The sequence below is a fragment of the Rhinocladiella mackenziei genome (assembly GCF_000835555.1).
Source record: "Rhinocladiella mackenziei CBS 650.93 unplaced genomic scaffold supercont1.8, whole genome shotgun sequence".
Classification (NCBI taxonomy): domain Eukaryota; kingdom Fungi; phylum Ascomycota; class Eurotiomycetes; order Chaetothyriales; family Herpotrichiellaceae; genus Rhinocladiella; species Rhinocladiella mackenziei.
The window spans coordinates 447,027-470,337 of record NW_013550597.1 but is presented as its reverse complement, the minus strand read 5'-3'; the positions used below and the strand labels follow the sequence as shown (position 1 = coordinate 470,337).

The 23,311-nt window shown below is 50.4% G+C and overlaps 8 protein-coding genes across 8 annotated transcripts; 3 read left to right on the top strand and 5 right to left on the bottom strand.

The window, feature by feature from the left end:
- Window positions 1-762: 762 nt before the first annotated feature.
- On the bottom strand, window positions 763-2,180 carry Z518_09779 (uncharacterized protein; the record flags this gene model as incomplete). Its single annotated transcript, XM_013412396.1, has 3 exons — window positions 763-1,732; window positions 1,931-1,972; window positions 2,023-2,180. The coding sequence occupies 3 exons, from the start codon at window positions 2,178-2,180 to the stop codon at window positions 763-765; spliced, it is 1,170 nt and encodes a 389-aa protein (XP_013267850.1).
- A 3,512-nt stretch (window positions 2,181-5,692) lies between these two features.
- Z518_09778 (uncharacterized protein) lies at window positions 5,693-8,620 on the top strand (the record flags this gene model as incomplete). The annotated part of the gene is made up of 1 exon (XM_013412395.1): window positions 5,693-8,620. One exon carries the CDS (start codon window positions 5,693-5,695, stop codon window positions 8,618-8,620), a length of 2,928 nt encoding a protein of 975 aa, XP_013267849.1.
- A 646-nt stretch (window positions 8,621-9,266) lies between these two features.
- On the bottom strand, window positions 9,267-9,899 carry Z518_09777 (uncharacterized protein; the record flags this gene model as incomplete). Its single annotated transcript, XM_013412394.1, has 2 exons — window positions 9,267-9,676; window positions 9,737-9,899. The coding sequence occupies 2 exons, from the start codon at window positions 9,897-9,899 to the stop codon at window positions 9,267-9,269; spliced, it is 573 nt and encodes a 190-aa protein (XP_013267848.1).
- A 494-nt stretch (window positions 9,900-10,393) lies between these two features.
- Z518_09776 (uncharacterized protein) lies at window positions 10,394-11,784 on the top strand (the record flags this gene model as incomplete). The annotated part of the gene is made up of 2 exons (XM_013412393.1): window positions 10,394-11,487; window positions 11,571-11,784. The coding sequence occupies 2 exons, from the start codon at window positions 10,394-10,396 to the stop codon at window positions 11,782-11,784; spliced, it is 1,308 nt and encodes a 435-aa protein (XP_013267847.1).
- A 627-nt stretch (window positions 11,785-12,411) lies between these two features.
- On the bottom strand, window positions 12,412-13,758 carry Z518_09775 (uncharacterized protein; the record flags this gene model as incomplete). The annotated part of the gene is made up of 3 exons (XM_013412392.1): window positions 12,412-13,422; window positions 13,497-13,681; window positions 13,752-13,758. The coding sequence occupies 3 exons, from the start codon at window positions 13,756-13,758 to the stop codon at window positions 12,412-12,414; spliced, it is 1,203 nt and encodes a 400-aa protein (XP_013267846.1).
- Window positions 13,759-14,450: 692 nt separating this feature from the next.
- Z518_09774 (uncharacterized protein) lies at window positions 14,451-16,368 on the bottom strand (the record flags this gene model as incomplete). The annotated part of the gene is made up of 3 exons (XM_013412391.1): window positions 14,451-15,851; window positions 15,900-16,021; window positions 16,074-16,368. 3 exons carry the CDS (start codon window positions 16,366-16,368, stop codon window positions 14,451-14,453), a joined length of 1,818 nt encoding a protein of 605 aa, XP_013267845.1.
- Window positions 16,369-17,044: 676 nt separating this feature from the next.
- Z518_09773 (uncharacterized protein) lies at window positions 17,045-18,658 on the top strand (the record flags this gene model as incomplete). The annotated part of the gene is made up of 1 exon (XM_013412390.1): window positions 17,045-18,658. One exon carries the CDS (start codon window positions 17,045-17,047, stop codon window positions 18,656-18,658), a length of 1,614 nt encoding a protein of 537 aa, XP_013267844.1.
- A 487-nt stretch (window positions 18,659-19,145) lies between these two features.
- Window positions 19,146-22,553, bottom strand: Z518_09772 (uncharacterized protein; the record flags this gene model as incomplete). The annotated part of the gene is made up of 1 exon (XM_013412389.1): window positions 19,146-22,553. The coding sequence occupies one exon, from the start codon at window positions 22,551-22,553 to the stop codon at window positions 19,146-19,148; it is 3,408 nt and encodes a 1,135-aa protein (XP_013267843.1).
- Window positions 22,554-23,311: the final 758 nt, after the last annotated feature.

Below are 23,311 nucleotides of genomic sequence, written 5' to 3'. Positions count from 1 at the left end.
AGCAAGGGCGAATACTGGGAGATGCTGGGAAGGAAATCGCGAATTGTTTCTGACGCAATCGCCGATGCGAATGCACCATGCCACTTCTGCCTAGCGGAGACGCCATTTCGCGATGCAACCTTCGATTTGCCTGAGGATACGGATGACTTGTAGTCAAGTATGTACAATGTACGTACATATTTATATGCAGCCACGCCACGGCCAATGGTCTAGAGGAGGTATCATAGAATATCGAATCCAGCATACAGGTGAACGGACTTTTCACAAGGGTCCCCGTATGAGAATTTGAGGCCTTGGCGCGCTAGTCTTACAGTTAGACATAAAGCGGCCCCTAACCCTCTATTCGTAGTTAGATTTCCTTTTTACGTATTCCTGCGCCCGGCGGACTTTGTCTGCTGCTGGTGTAAGTCACATGACTCGGGACGCCCCATAGAATCGTGAGAGAGGTTGCGTTATTAATGCTCTACCGAAGTGATACTTCACATTTCTAGATCTGACTATGGATTCGGCGTCGAGTGCCTCAAAGCACACGCGGGACAAAGACCAAGCACACAGCTCGACGACTTCCGGTTTTCTATCAGCAAATGGTTTCACCCAAGCATATTTGTCTGCCGGACATTTTATTGTGAGACGCTAGGCTCTTTTCCAAACCAGGTTTCTCCATGCCTCGAATTCAAAACACCTTGTAATGCCATCCAACCTTGCCCCGAAACCCGGCCAAATTATACATGCTAGCCGATGGTGCCATTTTGGTGACTATGATTATCTGTAGAAATCAAACTTGTCGGCTTCTTGTGCTCCCTTGACCTGACTCGAGTATGCATCCTCGAGATCTGCTTGAATAATATTGTATCGGTTCTTGCGCACAGCGCGTAATCCTGCTTCTTGCATGATCGCCGCAATGATTGCTCCCGACAACGGATCGTTTCTCACAATTAACGAGTCCAAGTCCACTTCGGGCGACAACGACATCTTGCTGGCGATTGTGGTGAAAATCAATCGACGTTCTCGGCGGTCCCGAAGGGATGGGAATTCGATCTTGCGGTCCAGTCTCCCAGGTCGAAGAAGGGCAGGATCCAGGGTGTCGGCTCGGTTTGTCGCCATAATGACCTTGACATTGCTAGTCTGATCAAACCCGTCCATCTGGTTGAGCAGCTCCAAGAGGATACGCTGGACCTCTCGATCAGCTCCAGTTTGCGCATCGAATCGCTTCGTGGCAATCGCATCGATTTCGTCAATGAAAATAATAGCAGGTGAGTTCTCGCGAGCCATGCGGAAAACATCTCGAACCATACGCGGTCCCTCGCCCAGATATTTCTGAACAAATTCCGAACCCACCACTCGGATGAAGCTGGCAGTCGTGCTATTTGCCACTGCCTTGACCAACATTGTCTTTCCTGTGCCCGGAGGTCCATATAGCAGCACACCGCGGGGAGGATCAATACCAATTTGCTTGTAAAGGTCGAAGTGAGTCAGGGGTAATTCGACAGCTTCACGGATTTCTTGCTTTTGCATGTCCAGACCACCCACATCTGCATAAGTGACATCGGGTTTTTCATCGGCTCCAAGCATCGCAATGGAAGAATCGGCTTCAGGAGGGAGGATATCAACAAGGGAGTTGGAATGCCGATGCAGTGCCACCGACGAAGAAGGCTTGAGCTTTTCACGATCCAAAGTGGAAAGGATGCGGACGACATAGTTGGAGCCTGTAGATGATTGTACGATGCCGGTGCTACCCAGAGTTAGCATTTTGTAAAATGGCGAAAGATAGAGAGTGCTTGCTTTTGGTCAATAGCTTCCATAAATTGGCCGATGACCAATGGCACACTTTGTATCCGCTTGATTTCTTCTTGTGCCCGCACCAGTTCACGTTTCAGGGATCTGTACTCAACGTCAATCTTTTATCAACTCTTAGGTCTGCGAGTTGTACCTCTGCTCATCTTTGATGTATTCTTCCTGTAGCTTGATATACCTGTTCATCATCAGCCCTGGCTCCCTTCGATGAATTCCGATTGTCCTTACTCTAAGTGTCTCTGCAGTCTCTTCAAAGTAGAGTATTCATCGCCATTATCTGCGCCAGCTCCTTCTAAAGAATCGACGTCGGGAATAGAATCGGAGATGGGTGGTTTTTTGTGAGGCGCAACGGTGTTGAACGGGTTTTCAACCAGGACGTCGCCCATGATTCTTGTTGGATCTGATCCTGGCTGTGTCGCGGAGAGATGAGGAGTGAATGAGAAGAAAGAACTGTTCGTAGAGAGAAAGGGGCTTTCCACGAGGTGTGTTGGCTGTTGAAGGATTCCAGTTGAAAGAGTACTTGGAAAAGGCCGCCGTGGAACGCACCACCAAGGTGATATCCGACCTATTCCCAAAATGGTAAAGACCGAGTCGGAGATCAAAACCCGCAAGCAATGGGGATGCAAGAGGGTTCTTCACTGCGTTTCTACGATCCTCATAGCTCATTGCTCTGGAGTCCATTGATCTTGACTAGCTTTCGGTCTCGATAAGCACTTTGTTTGTGCAGCACAGTGGACCTGGAGGCTGGTGCCAATTGTAGTGGCGGGTGCATACTAGTCATGATGAGAGCTCGGTGCCCTTGAGGCCATCCTCTCTGTATATGTCTCCCACGACGACGATAGGTCGTATCGTTAGTGCTATTTATCATAATGACACCTTTTGCATTGTATCGTGCGTATCCCGCCATTATTAGCACCAGCCCTCAACCTCTTCACAGTCGATAGTGACAAAGGAATCTTTAAACCGAGACTCGTTTGCCGAACTGCCCTTCAGATCCTACGAAAGTCCCACGCCGCTCTATTCCGCAACCTATGCTTTAGATGATGGGATTATTCTGGACTGGTGAGTTGCCCTGGTTGGCAGTGTTTGCGTGATTCAGATGATCGGAATAATAATGACAAAATAGCCCAGCAATCGGGGGCATTTCCTGACCCGCCGTTTTGGATGCGCCCGGCTTGGAAAAGCGTGAAAGGAAGATCCCGCAGCCAGTGGCATCAAAGTCACTTCCCGAGTCACTGCTGGGGTCCAAAACTGCCGGGGTGCAAAAGAGGAGGAGAAGGCGGTTTCGGAATTTGGTGGAACTGGTTAATTCCTGTACGACTGTGCTGTAGAAGCAAATCTCCCCAGGGTAACACCCAGTATCGCACCTAGAAGGTCGGCCAACAGCCGAAAAGAGGAGTGACGCATGCACCTAAAAGATAGCAACGGAGGGTGCATGATATGTGCCTAACTGGAGAGGATAGAAGAGGTGAATTGCATTGGCCCTAGAATCGGAAACCAGGTTCGCTTGAACTTGTCGCTGGGCTGGGCCCCTGTGACACGGTGAGGATTTGTGTCTAAAAGGACTCTGCCTGCGAGATGAGGGACTAGGAGGGAATCTGCCAATCAGGACAAGCTTGCCTCATTTGCATGAGCATGACCCGTTGCGAGGAGAAAATGGACAGGACTATGTAAGCTCTGGAAATCTGCGGTGCCCTTAGGACTTTCTTTCTTCTTCTCTCTCATGTTTGATTTCACTCCCAGTGCATCAGATATCTGTCCTCCCCAGTCATCCTTACCCGATTCTGGACTCTACCGATTCGAACTGTTTACAAGGCAGCCCTCGAGAAAGCCTGGTTACAATTTACTTGAAATCCAACCTCGAATCAGCGTCCAAATTGAAAATGCGGAGACAGCCTTGGACTGTCTGCTTTGTTTTGCAGTATTGAGGTTGTGGGCTCGACATGTCTGAAGGCTTTTGCCATTCGATCACCGCCGCGTCCGACATGCCCGCCTCTTCCCATGTTCTCGACGGCATATGTCTGAACGATACTCACAATGCAGAACTGAGAGGCAAAGACGTGAGGCAGGGCCCGTGAACCGGGGAGTCTGGAGACTGGCAGAGTCAAATTCAGCTGTGGTATGGAAAAGCGGAGTATTGCCCATCCAACAATCACAATGGTTTATTGATCGCACATCCAAGGGACTTTGAGGGAGAGCCTAAACTCAAAGTGACGTTGGTGCGACCCTGATTTGGCTCTGCATTGAAACCGTTCCACCAATACGCGCCCTGGCCCGGCTACCATTCCCTGTCCTATTTTTTGCTTGAAAGATGGGCAAAGGGCTGTGGAGGAATCGAAAGAATGAAGAGATAACTGAATCTGAGTTGAGCCCGTCAGGGGAAACAGTTGAACAGTGTCGTGGTGTGAAAGACATGAAGTGGTGAGACATGGGGCGAAAGGCAGGTCGGGGAATAAACGTCGCAGTAAGTTTGGTACTGGTACGTATGACCTTTCGACTTGGCTGGTTGTTTCGCACCAAGGCGACGAAATCCAATAAACGTCAAGGGGAGGGGCGCTAGGAAATCTGCTAGCGTCACTGGAGTCCGTTACAGGCCGAACGACTAAGCGACCAGCTAACGAAACCCGCCTCTTGCTGGGACTTCAACTTCCAGTTGTTACTCTCATCTCTCGCCCCCGAAAACTCGCCCAGCCTTTGTTGTCTCCCGCAGCCACAGAGTGTCCGTTAGGCTCTCCTGGATTGCCGCCCATTTGGCATTTTACTTTGCAGGTTCCCACCCCCTCGATTCCAACCTTTGCCTTACAGCACGCGTTACAGTGAGCAAAAACACCAAGTTACGGTTTCACTTCTCAATTGTCAGCACTGCCGGCCTTTCCCATTCCCATTCCTATCACCATCCCATCCCATCTCAGGCATCTCTACGGAAGAGCCGTGCCATCCCATCCTCACTTGAACACGCGGCCCCCGCTCTTCCTCTGCGACCTTCTCCTCCCCTTCTGCTCCCGACACTCCGTGCCCTGTACACAGCACTACTGCCAGTCTGCCTCCGCAACCACGTATCGAACAGCAATCAACCATCTAATCACACTCGCGGTAAGCCTCTCCTGCTTTTCTCTTGCGTCCCTGGGAACAAATCCTCTTTGCCCCTCCGGCGAACTCACACCCCCTTGCAAAAACGTCTAAGATAGTGGGCTTGTCCCTATCGTCTTGCCGCCGGTGCGTCGCAGCCGGAATGAACACAGCACATGGCCTGCCCACCACATCATCCCAACACTCCCACCTCTGTTGTCCGCCCACAGATCCATCACTAGCGTCCCTTTCCCATCAGACACTCGAGTTGAGATCGTGTTGTACGGCCCAATAGACCGAGTGGGACTCTCCTTGATCCTCGTTGCCCGTCCGTTTGGCATGGCTAACCGTGGCTAACACGCCTCTCACAGTCTGCTAAGCCCTCTCACTTGACCACACGCCGCGGAGCTAAGCCCCTTTGGGCCAGCCTCAAAATTCGCACCTTCGACAGTTCCGATTCGGTTCGCATACCTTTGCGCTCTGACGATTCCGCTCAAAATAAACTGCCAGTCAGGTAAGAAACCCTATCCGATCCCATCTCATCCTGCTAGACTCTTCATCTGCCCTGGTCTCACTGGGCCATGCACCCTCGACGCTGCCCTCAACTCTTCCCTCCGTGACGCGTCCTGACTCACCCCGAGTGCATTCGCTTGTTGCTTCGATCCACTGCCGTCGACAAGTCTAATCATCATGGACCACCCGGCTCTGGAAAGCGATGTGAGCCTTGATGTGAATCAATGCACGCTCGAGATGGATGCGCGTCTTGTTGGATCGAAGCTGATGAAATGTTGTTACCATAGCCAATGGATGACCGAACCTCACGCAAGCCATGAACCCTTGGCTACCTGACTCCTCGACTCCAAACAACCATGTTGGCTTCGGGGCCCCAATAGATGCCGGCATGTCTTTTCTCCAGCCTCCTCAGACGATAAATCCTGCACAATTCCAGAACCCGGCCTTCCTTAACGGCGCCGGCCGCACCGCCTCTCCTGCCTTCCACAATCCCGTGTACCAGACGAACCCCGTAATACCTTCAAAAAGAGCGAGAGAAGATAGCTTGGGTGCATCACCACGGCAAGCACCCGGTGGACTGCCTGGATCAAGATCACAAACCCCCGGGCAAGTACCCTTTCCCGGCTTCAATCCACAAGCCAATGGCGCGCCTGCAATAGCAAATGCTCCAACACCTTTCCACCATCTTCAGCCATCATCAAATGCCACGCCATCGCCCACATTTCAACAGCTGAGTCAGTTCAACCAGCCTGGAAGTAATCAACGCGTCGCGACAGCTTCACCCAGTCCGTTTTCACCGCCACATGGCGGACCTCACGTCTCACCCGCTCCCCCTGACCATACCAGTCGCGTCGGGACCCCACACGATAACCCTCAAAACTTCATGCCCAATGGCGGCTTTGCACCTGGTTTCAATCAACCCCAGTTTGGTCAGAATATGGGGAATGGACTTCCCCCCCAAATGGGAATGAATCCTCAAGCAAATATGGCACACCCTGGGATGTCGGCGGCGCAACGGAACTATCAGATTCAACTACAAACCCAGGCTCGGCAAATGCAGGCTCAAGCTCAAGCGCGTGGTATGAACGGTATACCAAACAACCCTGGCCAGCCTGCTGCGAACCCACAGATGCCGCAAGGAACCCCAGGAGGATTTCATCCGCCAAAGTCGAATAACCCAGAAGAATTCTTGCGAGGCTTGCAAGCTTTTATGGCTGCTCGTGGTCGAACAGTGGATCTGAACCCTGTGATATGTGGAAAGTCATTGCAGTTATTACGGTTGTACGCTGCCGTTGTCAAGAATGGAGGTTCGCAAAGAATATCGAAAATGAATCAGTGGGGTGCTGTCGCCCTGCAGTTTGGGTTTATGCCGCAACAACAAATGCAAGCAGCCCAAGAACTTCAAGCATATTGGCTGAATAACCTCGCGCCCTATGAGGCAGCGTGGCAGATATCTCAGCAGAAACAAAGAATGGCGGCACAAGCTGCCATTCAAAACCAAACCCAAATTCAGATGTCACCTTCCCGTGATGCAAATCCGTCTCAGGACTCCGGAAATCAGAGAACAACTTCAGCTAATGGCCAAATTGGAGCTCAGGTGCAGCAACCTACAGCGAATGGGTTTGTCCAGCCTCCTCATGGCCAGGGCCAACAAGATCCCTCCGCTACTACTCCACAACACCGACAGAACATGTCTAGGCAGATCGATCCTCAGCAAATGAATGCCATGCCAACCCAGATGTCGGGTCAAACACCTCAAAAGCGCCCGCAGACGAGCACGGGCAAGATGCCCGAGATGGAGCCCGATGTGAATAAGCCCTTGTCCAGACCTATCGAAGATCCTTTCAAGCCAGACGTTCTCTCGCCTAGCCGGTTCCATGGCCCGGTCAACGTGGACGAGATGTTCATAATCGGACAGCATATCAGCGAAACTAAACCGATCGTGCCGACATTTCGAGAACTGGGGATCATCGATATCCATGCAGTGACCATGGCCATCAAATCTGGTCTACATGCTGAGACACGAGTAGCGCTCGATACCCTGATCACACTCTCGACTGAATCTGCGTTCCAATTATCCCTTATGGATTGTGATGATCTAATGGATGCGTTACTCGACTGCGCCCTTGATCAAGTCGTGTTTCTTAGCGAACACGCCACCGAAGTTTCGGATGAGATGTTCCTTACTTCATACGAAGATCTGGTTCGGGCATGCCGTGTGGAAAACGAGTCTTTACAGGATATCCCGGAATTTGGATCACTTCAGTACGATCTCGAGCGAGCAGCCGATCGCCTGATATGTATTACTACCCTGATTCGCAATTTTTCATTCTATGAAGCCAACTTCGGAGTCCTGGGTCAACCTGAAGTTCTCAAACTACTCAGTACTGTTATTCGGTACATCGGAACTACGGAAATGTTTTTGCGTCTCAATAGAAATACCCTTGATTTCATGAAGGACGTTGTCATTTACCTCAGCAATCTATCGACCTCTCTCCAGCTACCTGGGAAGGAAGAAGCCCTGTGCATCCTTCATTTCCTCCTCGCATTCGCGCCGACACCGACACCTACATCAGGTTCTTCGAACAAGGTCTCCTTCACGACATACAACCCCTCCCTACACAAGTATATGCCTTCTGCTGTGGATAGCCTGGCAAAATTGTTGGCTCGCGATGAGCCTAACCGGACGTACTACAAAGCGATATTCGCAGCTGATGCGCATTCAAGCCCGCCTTACGAGCTGTTGACGAGGAGTTTTGGTCTGGCCATCTCTTCAATTCCGGCAAGCTCAAACCACACCAGGACACTTATCGAGGCTCGGAAACCTTTCCTCCTCCAAGGAATGCTGGCAGCCGAAATATTAGCCAGTCTTGCACCAGGTTCAGATCATACACTGGCCCGTTCATGGCTTGAATCGGACGATGGCTTTGCAGGCAACCTATTACGCCTGGTTGGACTCCTAAGTGCGGATCGAACCACCCAGACTGTGCCAAGACACCCACAACAGAACAACAGGAATAATCCTGAAATGGATATCAACGGCTATGGAGCTATCTCGAACCGAGCCATGGCTGTTCTGAAGACACTGGTTCAGAAGGCTCGATCAATTGACGAACATGGCTCCACTGTTGTTCCGCTGGGAGTCATGCCGAGGAAAGAAAGTCTTCTGGGGGCCATGATACAGAAAGACATTGATCCTGGTATTCTACGACAGCTTTGCGTATTTGCCGGTCTAGAGGAATAATGAGACGATATTTCTTTAGCCATATTGCACAGGGACGGATCTAGGCTTCAAACTCTTTGATTGATGTGTAAACGATTATGGCAATTCCGCAGCGAAGAACAGGCGAATTTGGTTGGGTTACCCTCAACAATACAGCATCGCAAAAATCCGACATCCATATGAGACTCAGCTTTGGCCGGGCAAAAACATAGCAGGGGCAGACAGGATTTGGTCCCTTTTGTACCGTGTGTCAAATACCAAGGGTTGGGCCTATGGAGATTTATTTTGCGAAGGGAACAGAAATAAAAGAAAACGTGATATTTTGTCTACTAGTAGCTTGAAAGTCGAAAGTTATGATATCAATATCAAATGTTTTTGTATCTAAAGTCATGCCATCCATATGATATACATGTTGGGCAAATGAGCAAATGTATGAATGGTGTTGAAGTTACTGGCCTCTATCTTTGGGGGCTTTATGAAACAGAAATTCCTTGCCTGTTCTGTACTGTCCATTTTGAGTAGTCCTTCTATGTCCTCGTGACGAAGGAATTCAGCTGCTCTGACAGCCGCGATTGATATACTGCACACCAAGAAGAAGGTCAATCCAATTTCCCTTCACCAATATTACTCCCATTTCCCGCCTCTTAGAATACCCTGACACCCTAGCTCAAAATCCATTCAGCTCCGCCCACTTCATGATCTCAGGTCCCCTCCAACCGCGTACAACTACTTGCCGTGTTGTCCAATTGATCGCCACGTTCTCTTTCCGTCGGCCCTTGAAGTCCACAAAAGATTGCTCTAACCCGAGCGCCGTCCGTACCTGCGTGGCCAGCTCTGTCAAGTCGCCGCTAATCTTGCGAATTGTGGTAATGTGCTTCGTCCCGCCACCCTTCGTGCTTTGGTAGACTGGGAGGCTCCCAAATCTCGTTCGTGTAATCATGAAAGGGTGGAGAGACACCGTGTTGGTAGGACCTTTGGGCCCTGATGACAACGTGGTTGGGTTTTGGATCGGCGATGGAGATCGTTGAGGGAGGGACTCAGCGGTCATATTTTCAGCGTGCAACTGGCTATCTTGGCCTGTAGTAATGGGTCAGAGGTCTATCGATCGACTGCGCAACAAGGTGTGAGAGAACATACGTTCTTTTCGCAACGCAGCTTTCTGTCTCCTGTGTAGCTTGTCGAGTAAAGTGATTTTGGCATATTTCTCCCTGGGCATCCAGTCTGACTTCAATCTGATTTGGCACAGGGGCAGCTGGGGCCGCAGCATGGCCCGGAGGAGAAGCGTTGAAGGCACTTTCATTGTTGGTTTGGGTGGGCGATCAGAGGACAGCAAGGGTGAAATGTTGTAGTTTGATCATGAACAAACGGCATGCTTCCAAACATCGTTGGAGGCAGAATCATGTGACAGAGCTGCCCTGCCAAACAAAGATCTCGGCACGGAAAATCTTCTGGCCGGATACCCACTAACGATTTATATACTAGTACCGGGAACAGCCGAAACTCTAAATTTCCCTCCAATGTGCCACACAAGTCAAAAATGAAGTTGCACCCTCATATTCACGAAGGACATCCAGAGCACCGTTCGAATAGGAAGATTCCTGGATACATCTTCTCCCTCGAGCTTCCAAAAGGACCTGGACGTCCTGCGCCTCCAACCTCTCCACTCCCTTCACCAGAACACCCGCTCACCGCCGAAAACCTCCAAAAAATCTAGCAAGAATACAAACAACTTGACAAAGCGGCCAGTGAGCGCCAAAAGGAATCAAACGAGAAAGAGGAAAAGACCAAGATAGAATGAGTGCCGTCGACGATCCTACAGGCGAATATGCCTTTTTGGCGAAACTCGTCCAGCACATGGACAGACACCTCATTTTCCCTTTACTTGAGCACCAGCTCCGTTCGGAAGACATCTCACAAGAGCGCTATGATGACCTCAAACTCGCCATTTTCAATCTCCTCAAGAACACCAACATGATCGATTACGTGGGAAACCTGTACAAGGAAATTAACAAGACAGAATCTACCCCTCCGGAGTACGCCAAAAAGAGAGAAGAAGTCTTGAATAAACTATCCACGTTTGAAGAAGAATCTGCACACCTTACGAACCTCCTGAACGATGAAGCAGTCACCTCCCAACTACGCAGCGACAAAGTCGCCAACTTGAAATTCCTCGAAGAATCACACGGCGTCACACAACAGATGGTTGACGATCTCTACGACTTTGGCCGATTTAGATATGAATGCGGTCTCTACCCCGAAGCAGCAGATCTCTTATACCGCTTCCGAGTCCTGTCTACAGACAATGATAAAGTCGTCAAGGCGACATGGGGTAAGCTAGTTTGCGAGATTTTGGGCGAAGAGTGGGAAAATGCATTGGAAGAAGTCGAGAAAGTCAAAGAGCACATTGAGACGCGGCTGTTTAACAACCCGCGCGCGCAACTCACTGCTCGAGAATCTCTCGTCCACTATGCCCTGTTCCCTTTTTTCAACTACGAGCCAGCCCGCGAAAAGCTCACGGAAATGTACTTCTCTCCACCTTACATCTCGTCAATCCAGACCGTGTGCCCCTGGATCCTTCGATATCTCGCCGCCGCAGTCATCACGAACCGGGCCCGCATGAACAATTCACACAATTACCAGAAACAACTCAAGGACCTGGTGAGGGTGGTCAAGCAAGAAGTTTACGAATATCAGGATCCGGTGACCGAATTCGTCAAGGCACTGTATGTAGACTTTGACTTTGAAGGTGCCCAGAAGAAGCTCTCTGAGGCTGAGGCTATCTTGAGAGGTGATTTCTTCCTAGGATCTTCGACGGATGCATTCATGGAGTCGGCACGGCACTTGATTTCCGAAAGCTACTGCAAGATTCACCAGAGAATCGATATCAAGTAAGTCCGGCCCAATCCCGCACCCTCATATTTTCCAAAACCATTCTCGTTCACCAGGTGTAGGACTAACCTCTTTCCAAAAGGGATCTCTCCACCCGCCTCGGCCTTTCCCCCAGCGAAGGTGAGAAATGGATCGTCAATCTCATCCGTGACACCAAAGTCGATGCCAAGATCGACTATCAAGCCGGCACTGTCGTTATGAACCACCCTCCACAAAGCGTGTACCAACAAGTCATCGAAAAAACGAAAGGCGCTTTCTTCCGCACACAAGTCCTCAGTGCTGCTGTTGCTAAGTAGCGCAGGGCATTGACAGTATTTTCTCTTGGAATAGGTGGAGTGTTGTGCGTGGGTCTCTATGATGATTAAGACGACAATAACACGTCGCCGGTCCTTTAAAAAGAGGATGGCCCACAACGGAATGAACTATAACAGCCACACCGCCAAACGCAACCACGAGTCCCCATCGGAATCGACCTTTCAAAGCAGAGATAAACAATCACGACCATCGTGATTCATGTGAAACGAGCTGAGAATTGAATCGGCATGAGTTGAAATGAAACATGTCGACACGACCCTCAATCTCCCGCTTAACACATCGGAGAGTTGCAGAGCAGGAAACAGCAGACGAGAAGCAAGAAAACAGATAAATGTGGGAAAAAGCGCACAATAATACCCACGTCCCCCTGAATGGATAATTGGTGAGCTTGTGGAACCTTGGGTTTCGAGACGATGATTCGAGTAAGCTGAGTTCAGGGTAGAAATGAAAAGTGCTTCTGTGAGCTAGAAGAGCTGAAAATGGCTGAACATGTCAATGAACATGAATCTGAAAACGCGATCGCCTTTTCTAGATTAGATCTTCTTGTACATTTTGTACACTTCTGCTGGTACATCGCGACACATTGTAAGGTTGTTGATATCGTCAAATCATCCTTTCCCATTGCGATTGGCCTTAGCTTTCAACTCCTCTTCTGCTAGTAGCCCCTTGACTTCGTTCTCGCTCATCCATTCCCTGGCGCTCTCCATGATTTCTTCCAGGGCCTCGTCTCCTGCAAGCACACCGTCCAGATCTGAAGACTCCTTCCCACTGCGATGATCTGTCACCCGGCTCTGGGAGTAATTATACGTACGGATTTTATCCTCTCGCCCTGTCTTGGCTACTCCGCCCATGACACTTCGACGTAGGTTAATGACCTCCGCTTCCCGCTGTTCTCGTCTCATTTGAGCAAGTTTGGAGCGGAGCAGTTGCCAGGCCTTTTCACGATTCTTGTGCTGTGAACGAGAATCTTGCATTGAGATGACGATCCCAGTAGGGATGTGTGTGAGCCGAACTGCGGAGTCCGTCTTGTTGACATGCTGCCCGCCCGCACCGCGCGCACGCATAGTCTCGGATCGAACATCTGATGGTGCAATATAGTAGTCTGAATTAGGGTCCTCATAGTCGAGCTCTGATTCGGCACCAGATTCTGGTAGGTTGGGGAGAATGAGAACCGAGACTGCGGAGGTATGAGTTCGTCCTTTCTTCTCCGTTGCGGGAACACGCTGTACACGATGAACCCCAGCTTCGGCACGCAGGATGTCATAGCTTCCTGGATGGTTTACTTCAAGCAGGGCGTCAGTAAGAGCGCTGTCGGAAACCGAGTCATCACGAGTGTATGAGGCGAGGTTGGTTGGCCATTTCATGCGAGAACAGAAGTCGATATACATGTTAAGAAGCGTGTGTGCGAAGAGGGATGCTTCGCTGCCACCTGCCCCTGGATGCAATTCAATCATACAAGGCATATTGGCAAACGGATGAGGAGGAATGAGAGAGGTTTTCAGGCTTGAAACGAGTGCTGGTAGCGTTGCGATCGTAGATTCAATGTCTGAATGCGCAAGGTTCCGAATTTCAGAATCCGATGATGGATCGTTGAGAAGACCGTTGAGTTCCTTTAAAGACTATTCTCCAGACAATATTGTCAGTCTTGATTGTCCCTGAAAAGCGGCCGGTCACACTCTGGAGGACCACCCACATTCTGCGCATCCTCCCACTCTCTCAACGCCGTCGAGACCGTGCTCAATTCGCCGATTTTCTTTGCAACAGAGACATCATAATTGTCGGCGTTTGCAGCAGACAGCTGCTTGTGTTCAGCGGCAATAGCGCGAGCGCGTTGAAGGAGGATAGGAGAGATCTGGATATCGCTCTCTGAGATTGTAGCTGTTGGATGAGAATAAAGTTAGTCTCAAAACTGGCCGACGAATGCAACAACGGGGTGTGTTCGAAAAACTATACATGAGCACTGAAAGCGAGCCCGAGGAACTGCAAATTTAACCCCCGTGCGCTGAGAACGTTGGAGGCATCTTGAGCATAGCCGCAAACCTTGGCTGCTACTCAACATGCCTCGAAGAAAGGGAGTGGTAAGATTAGAGAAATGAGAATGGAATATTCATAAGAATGCGTGCAAATGGTCCCGCGTTCAGCACAACGACGCGATAAAACATGGGCAAATCGGCAAACCTGGAGGGCGCACTGCGATACCTCAGCCTTGTCAGCCCTGTCAGCCTTGCAGCAAATCTTGCAGGAAATGATCCGAGGACTTTTGCAGTGTCTGATATCGGGAACGAGCCAAGGCGAGTTCGAGATGAACACCTTTCTCGTCACAAATATTACTCACAAACTCAGGCGGATCATCAGAACGCCGGGTTACACTAAGATTTGTCCGAGTATATCTATATAGCGTATCACATAAGTATGCGCCTCTGTCGACGCGTGGGAAATTACTAGTGCTCAACTCTCCCAAGTTTCATTCATCTCATTGATTTGATGCAGCGTATGTTAAACGCCTCGTGTATGCAATTTTTCTTCTTTCATCCATCCGGCATGAATCGCCCAAGCGGTGGTGCAAAAGCTGTATATTTTGGACGCCGTCGTATCTCGTCATTTCCAGTGATTTGTACTCCGTATGTGCAAGTTGTCCTTCCGTATATCATGATCGAAATGCCCACATTGATTTCACCCCATTCTCGGATCCAACGGTATTGTCCTTCTTGCTTCCGGGTAAATCGCCATTAGACCTCTCGCGGAGGGGCATCAGCCGCGGTGACTGTCCGGACCAATTCAGTGTCTTGTCGTCACCGTCCATGGGAAAGAATACCCCTTCAACCTCCTCATCGATCTTCTTGGAACTCAAGCCTGGGCTAGATATGCCACGGTCAAAACGGCCAATCGGCGCCGAGGAATGCCTCAAACCACTGGACTGGGCTCTGGCTCCATTCAATTCGCCAGAGTCTACTCGACCCAATTGGATTCGCGCCATCGCCTGAGAAATTCCGGAAATGGGTACACTTGACGTCGAAGATTCGTTCGGCATCCAAGACCCACGAAGAGGTGAGCCCACATGGCCGATGCTGGGTGGTCCATTGGTTTCTGCTGCTTTCTTTTCCCGTTGCTCAGCCCACAAAGCACTAAATCGTGAAGGACTTCCAGCGGGAGGCGAACCGACTTTGCTAGAGGTTCCGCTTGGTATTGTCAGAGCATGCGTAGAATCCTTGGAACCGGGTTCATGATCCGGTCTTGACATCCGTCGCATCTTTTCCTGCGGAGTGAGGACTTCGTCATGTAAACTATTGGGCAATAAATCGGTCTCAACCCCCAGTCCTTCCTCCCAGTCATATGGCAGATTTGAGCGTGGAACACTTGCCGACAGACCTCTTGTTTTGGTGGTTCTCTGAGAGTGCATTATTCGCTGACCGATTGACTCTTCCGCATTTTGAGGGGAAATTCCGAGAGGAGACGCGTTCCGCAAGTTCGAGCCAAGATTGGCATTTCGAACATTGACAATAGACTCGGGAGGACTTCCAAGTTGTCTCGAAAGGGAAGACGATGCCGGGGAGCGCATGCCAAATTTGTCTGGGACGGATTGACCCAGAGGTCCATATTTGGCTATGTGTGAAACGCCGTTCGCGTCGAAAGACTGAGGCAAAGGTGCATTAAGAGCTGTTCTAAGGTTCTCAACGGGGGATTTAGGGAACTGGTAGTCGTTCGGAGGAGAACCGAACTGGGACGTTCGAGGTGAATTAAGTCCTGAGTCGAGAGCAGAGTTCGTTTGATATTGATTATATCGATCCTGGAATGCATCGGGTTCGTCACCATCCATGAGAGGAAATGTTTGATTTGGGAAGTAGTCTGGTCCGTAGGGTGGCTGGTTTAGCACGAGGTCTGCCACGCTCGGGTCTTGATTGGGGAAAGATGGTTGATCTTGCCGATTTGGATAGTTGAAGTTTCGCCCTGCCATGGCGAGGCCGACGTCCAGATCAGCTCGATTGACTCGTCTCCCATCTGGGAGATAATGAGCCAGAGCACACTTGGCTCCGAACTTGCAATTTCCCTGGAGACAGATCAGTAATGAAAGAGGCAGAGGGAATCCCAGATCTACCTTCATGAAGTATTTGCAGGGCGCCTGTTGGCTCATTGGATCAAGCGAGTGTGAGAAAGGGCACGCGTTTCCGGCCTGGCAAGCGCCCTGGCGGAAGAATTTACAAGGGACATGCTTTGTATCTGGCGATGTTTCAGAATCCAGTGTGCCATATCCAGGGTGTGTCGTACTTACTCTTGCTCGAGGCATTGGGGGGACTTCGAGCCATATCAAACAACGGCTGACCACTTCCTAGACTGCTCTTTCTGTCCACTTCGTTTCCAACGAGGGTTGAGCCAGGCACCGGGACTGCCTTTTCCCCGCTGGAGCCAAAGCCATTGCGCGGTCTATTTTGTGGCTGCATCATGGATAAGGCTAATTGAGTCGAGGAGGCGCTGTTGGAATGTCCGCGGCTCATGCTCTGATACTGGTCATGATCGTGCCAGGTCGCGGAGGGAGTGGTAGTGGATCGAGGAAGGGCACTGCTCATGATGAAGGCGGCGAGGAGGGCTTCGACTAGATGGAGAGGGCTTTCAGACGAGGTCAGAAGAGAGCGAAGACGTGCGTGACTGAGCCCAGCGTCACTGGGGACGAGGTCAGGCTACCCGGGGCAGGCTGGCGTGCAATCTGCCACAAGTCATGCGGGCCTGTTGACTTGCGCAGATTCGAGGCGAACAGGCCGACTTCTCCACGTGTTCTCGGGCGATTTGCGTGGGGGTTCTGGCGAGGAGACAGTAGAGAGAGAGGGGGTCCAGTCAGATGGCGCCGATGCGAGGAGGCGGCAAGGCCGTTGGACGTCGAGGATATGGCGAGGATCGAGTGTAGCGAGCAGAGAGGTGACTTGGGGGTCTGGATGAAGGGCTGGGGCAAAGTTGATAGTGTTTGGTCTTTATCAATGGGACCGTCGAACTGGGCTCTGGGTTCAGGGTATAGTGGGGCTGCTTAAGGGTCTGCTGCGGTTAGACGAGGAGACAGTATACCCCTTCGTGCACGCCTGCTCTCCAGACGCCGAGCAGCCGCGCCCCGTGACTTAGCGCCGTGTTTGCCAAGCCTCTAATTATCCAAGCTAGTCCTCATCAGTCAGCATGATCTTGGTCACGTGGTACGAAATCCGACTTCCCATCCCTCTCCATCCACATATTCACCCTCCATGTCCGTGGTCAAACATGGCCGTAGGCCGCATCGAACTCCCATTCCTATACCAAAATCGAACCATTCTCCGTTGGCCAGTCAGACGATCCCCGACGACGCGAAGATATTTCTCTAGTCAATCTCATTCAGAGAGCCTCAAGGACAACCATGAAATCCTTCCTTCTTCCAACACCGGATCCTTTCTGAAAGAGAAAGCCAGCAGAATCGCCGAGGAACAAACAATACCAAAGCCCATCTCCAGTACCATTGGCACCGCTATAAATTCAACTATCACGGCGAGCGAACGAAGAGCTTTCGACACCATCTTGCGCTTCTCTACGAGACAGCCTGAACCGTCTGGCGTTAAGAAGCAATCGCCCTTCGTCGACGCAGTAGATACCGATATTGAAAACATTCTCAGTATCTTCAGCTCCTCCGTAAGATGTCACCAAACTGAGCGCGAGACGGTGATTGCCGGTCAGCGGGAGCTGGATGCTGCCTCTCCTCGCCCGGTAGGAGACCAACAGCCAGAGCCCACCATCACTCGAAAGTCGAACTCTGCCGTTGAATCAGAATCTATATCTCGGTCCACCAACGAGTCACTGTCCAAAGCTTCCTTTACCACGAACCAGCGGCAACTTGGGGCGCCTTTGAGATATGTTGTGTCACGCGACACGGCGCCAGAACCAGAACTCACCAGTCCCGAGCTATCCTTCAAACAAATCGCCAGCTCCAAGCACTTCAGACGCTTCGACGAGCACATCCAACACGCCGTGCGTGAACGCATGACCGAAATTTCCGAGGCTCTACAAGCCGCCGCGGCCTCGACGACGAAACGCGGCGACATCGCCATGTGGGAGGTGTGCGAAGAGCAGATCTTCTCTCTAGCAAGCTCCTTGAAACCCATACGCCGGAAGCAGTCCAGTGTCATCGGACCACATAAATTCACCTTTTCACTCCTGCAGTCAGACAACCCGCCCGAACTGCTTGAAGCCGCGGAGCGGGAATTCCGCGACTCCGCCCCTGTCACACCAAATACCACTGTCGCAACGAGGTCCCTTCCAGAGACGCACGAACCGCTGTCCGAGACACGATTCAAGCCCTGGACTGACCTGACGATTTTGCATCACGTGTATCCTGCAGCCCTTCTGCTCGCGCTGCGGCTATATATCGAGCACTTCCCCGAATCGCAGCTAGCGCACAACCTGCTGCCTCGGATCCGATCGCTCGGGCACACCTCGTACGTGCTGGGCGCCAGTCCGCAGTTCTACAACTCGCTGATGTCGCTGGTGTGGCTGACACGGTCCTCGCTGCGGGAGATCGACGCGTTGCTCTCTGAGATGGAACGCGGCGGCGTCGAGCTCAACGAAGAGACCTATCGCATTTTGACGCGGCTTGAAAATGAACGGGCCGAGGATTTGACACGGGACGAGCGTCACGCTGGTGTCTTGCGCGGCTCGCGTGGTGCCGCCTGGTGGAAGAGGCACGAGCAACTGTTCTGGTTCCCCAGGATCGCCGATTGGCTAGGGCTCGTCAAGGGACGGCTCTTGATGACTCAGGCAAACGAACAGGTCGCGCAAAGGCATGCTGCTGCCGACCATGAGTGGCGATTTTCGGGCTCCAACGTCGCTGAGCCGAGCATAAAATAGATTGGAATGTGTAAACTATTATGGAAATTGTACTATAGATAAGAATCCAAACTGCATCTGGATATGGTCGTTGGATGAATATTATCATCACCGAATTTAATCACGTCGTGTAGACTCTCTTGAAACTGAATTTTTTTTTTTTTTTTTTTTTTTTTTTTTTTTTTTTTTTGACAGGAAGAAAGCTGATGGGTGAGAAAAGGACAGGCTACGTTCATCGAGTCTTTTCGAAGTTTTTCATGCCGCCAAAATGGACACATCAGTCAATCATAGTTGGTGTTCATATCTCCTTCCAATTTCTAATTCATCAGCAGAGGAGATGTTTGGCTAATTGCTAATTTTCCGCTCTCTCCATCTCTCACTCACACGATGCATTCTAGGGAATTGAAACTGCCGTGTGTTCGATTCAACCTCTGATTCGACATCAGCCTTGCTTGATCTCCGCTTTCCGTCTACGCCCGTAAAAAGTGCCAAGTTCGATCCATACTGCCTAAGACTTTCTCTTCACAGGACACTCAATGATCACCTCAATAGATGAGTCACTGTCAGCGTTATCTGAGACGCGCATTTGTTGACTCCGCTTCATGCCAGCCCGACTCGTTGACTTCGCCGACATTTTCTCCCCTGCTTCGTCTTGTTCTTTAGCTTCCTGCCTGACCTCGGCGAGAATGGCAGCGAAAGTATTATCCTCTGTTCTTCGTTCAAGAGACTCCTGCCAGGCCCGACCGAAGACTCTCCCCCATGCGGCACCAAGAGCCCAGGGAACAGCATTGCCCAATTGTTTGAATTGCTCACTGACGGTACCAACCAGGATGAACGAATCCGGCTTGCCCATCGCACGGCTTGCCTCCAGAAGCGAGAGCGTGCGATGCTGGAATGGATGTAGAATGATGCCGCTATACACAGCATCCATAGGCGATATCACAGTACAGATAGTCCGGAAAGGATTGTCTGGATCGACACGTGTAAGAGACTTGGAACCCTTGGTTTGTTGAAATTTGTGCAGAGTTCTGAACCAGCATCGCTCATGAGGCAGCAGTCCTCCATCGCGATATGTCTTACTCAGCGACATATTCGGTGGCCTCGTGGGAATCCTGCTTACCACGCCACGGAAGTTAACAAAATTTTGAAAGTCGACTTTGAATCGTTTCAAGGGAATGTGGTCTGGATTGGCAGGGTTGATGATGGTGTCGTTATGTAGTGGCGGAAGGTCGCTGATTGTCTCCCTGATTGTACGTATCTTGCGGAGTCCCGAGCCTGTTGGGCCATGAGTGCGTTCAGGTTCCTCTGGCAGAATAAAGCCGGGGGCAGCAGCAACGATAAACAATCTCTGGCGAGATGACGCACCGCCAACCTCAGAATCCACCACCAAAGATTTGCGGACTTGGTATCCCAGAGCCACAAGGAAACAAATCGCTTGGCTACACGCATTGGGTCGACCCTTGTCCATATTCGGCACGTTCTCGATAAGGACATACGTTGGCATTAACATCTGGATCCAGGACAGCATGTTAGCTAAGAGCGAGCAATTTTTCTGACTGGTCAGGGTCTCTCTGTGCGCATTCAACGGGCTGTAGCCATCGCAAGGGCAGCCGCCGATGACACAATCAATATTGTCAGGTAAATTTCCCTCCCCGGATGCGAACTTTTCAAAACAGTCGCTCGTTGATCCGATCTCGCGTCGTGTCTTTTGAGCTTCGTCGTTCGCTCGATGACTTAGGATGGCCGTCTCCCAGTGGTCGATGGCGAACTTGGTTTCGGCGTGGCCGGGAGAAACGAAGGCGTAATCCAATAAGCCACACCCACTAAACAGGGACAGAGTCTGCATCTTTTGATTGCGATGGTTAGGTTGGCTCCTGGGTAAACATCGTTTCTTCTTGGCAGCCGCCTTGCACTGACATCGCATAAGATCTATCTCGGATACCGCGATGAACATTTCCTCCCCTTCACAGTACAGTAAATTATGGACGAATAACGCTCCGTGCTTCTCGGCATGATCTTTGAAGACCGAGGCATCGATAATTTTGACAATGTCTTTGAGGCTGACCTTTTCACAGTTACACTGGTTAGAAAAGAATAGCTCATTTCCAACAGGGTAAAAAGTTGCCCGGTCTGGTGAGCCATAGGCAGTATCGGATGGCAGAACCAACCAGACAACATAGCAATATCCTCTTGATACCGACCTAACCCATGCATAGTTAAATTCGTGTTGGCCGGTCTTCAATTGGGATCGTAGGATGATAACCTTTCCCCGTATTTCGTCGGTGTCGAAAATTCGAACCGGGCGGTTCTCCTTAGCCGCTTCTTCTAGAATCCAAGTTGATCTTGGGATTTGCTGGTTCCTAACCTTGATGAAATGTTTGCTCTGGTTGACGTCGAGCTTACTTGGGAAATTGCGCTCCATTATTTTCTGCTTTCGCTGATTTTCGATGGCGGGACAGAATTGTATAGGCTCGAGAAGATCAAAGTTCTTCCAGAACTTCGAGAAGGAAGTTGCAACCTCTGGCGTAACCGATGTTTTGGTCCATTTCGAGGCTGCTTGTTGGTCTTGAGAAATATTCCCACAGCCGATTTCGCTCCAGACGGGGTATGACATCTTGGTCATATCATTGCTGTTAACACAAAGCGAATAAGTCTGATTACGGAAGAACTGACCGTAATCTGCAAGATCTTTTCGGAAGTCTGTTCGATTTCCGCACTTGTCGTGCCATGCTGAGATATTGTCCCCATGGAGGCTCTTCAGCCACGCCCAAAATTTTCCCTTGAAGTCTGCAAGAGAGACTCCAGTTTCGGAGTTGATCTCGAGGTAGTCAATGACGTACTTGTTGAGGTTGGACAGCCATATAAAGTCTGACCACATTTTGGTGTATTCTTTAGATGGCGCCTTCAGACGATACCAGTGGTTCACTTTTCGGCTCTCTTCCGTCATGATCCAGACTTGTGTTTCATGTTCTTCTGGTTGATCTAGAGGTCCAATGCTGACATCAACGATTCTGGCATCTGAAATCGGTCGTAGTTTTCCCATACACTCCAGCGTTCCGTCAACAAACCATTGCTTTTGACTTTTGAGATCCTGATTGATCTCCGATGCCACAATATGCAGACTGTCGAATTGTCCCTCAAAAGAGCCTGAATGGTAAGGGGCTCGGTATACATGAAAGTCCCAGAGATCAAATTCGAAAAAGTGATCATCGGGTTCAGTGTCTGAAACACCTCCCATCTCAATAAATTCGTCCAGGACTTTTGCTTCAGATATGTCAGGCTTGACATAAGAAGACCCCGAGAACTTTGGAGGATATAAAAGTTTCAATGCTCTTGGAGATTCCAGTGCCTTGAGGTTTTGAGTAAAGTGTTCATCAAAATGGAGATCGTAAAATGGTGAGGATGATGTTGGAGCGAGAAGATCAGACCTCTGCTTGTCAGTTCGTGAGCGAGTTCTCTTGTATTCGAAAGTCGCGTTGAAATCCTCGATTCTCGTCTCAAACGTCTCTTCGAACTCTTCGATAGTGTCTTGGACGGATTCACTATTCGATCCGGGACAAACCTGAATTGTGTCTGGGTGTTCGTCTCCATCTTCTTCACCACTGTCTAGCTCTTCAACATCATCCTCCTCGGATGATGAAGGTTGAATATGATTATCATCATAATCACTATCTGCTAGTTCCCCATCGCTCTCAATAATGTAGCTATTGAAATTATTGCGATAAATTCCGTCTGTCACATCGCCAGCCTGGGCATGGCGGCTTTGTGTCCCACCGAGGTTCCGAATTGAAGTTGGGCGAAGCTCAGCGGCGTCGCTGTTGCCGTCGTTGTTGCCGTCGACGACGACGACGTCGTCATCATCATCATCATCATCATCACTGAGCCATACTGGAGAAGATGATGCGAGGAAGGGCATGACGATGTGAAAATTGGACCAAAAAGGGATCACACCGAGCTGGTGACAATTAAACTAGCCTTTTCGCAGTGATTTGTCACAGGGTCATAGAACGTCTGCATCCACGGAGACTGTCGATATCATTCAAAACCAGATGTTTGAGAGAAATCGGAAGAGGTGCGTGCGCAAGCTTGTGACAGTGAGGGTGTAAGAGCAAGGGCAAGATGCCAATCAGGTGAGACCGAAGTCAGATTGGTTCGCACAACTTGAGTCGACGACAGACCGGCGCGTGTTGGGAGCCTGATGAACCGAAGAGGTAAAGGCAACCAAGTCAATCTGAGACGTGCGCGCGAGATGTAGGCAGATCGGACGGATAGAGGGACGTCATCCCATAGAAGTGACTGATAGAGGCAGAGCTCCTCCTAAATACGGATCAGAACCAAGAGTAAATACATGCGGTGTGCTGAGGACGCAAGCAAGAGATTGGTAGATTCGTAGTGGTGATAGCGCCACACTCTTTGGAGAAGTATGGCCTCACATCGGATGGGATTAACTGTAGATAAAGGGGGAAGTTTTCTGCGCTGATGTGCCATAAAGTGAATGTCCCAGAACGAAAATCATCATCATGACATACCACTGCGTGCGAATCGATTTGTGCAATGAAGTTGCCGAATGGCAAAACGAAGTTGGGAGGAAATGTCATTTCCACAATTGTGTGTGTGTGTGAGAGAGATTCGAATAAGAAGTGCGTGCCGAGCCTCAGACAAAGATCAGAGGGC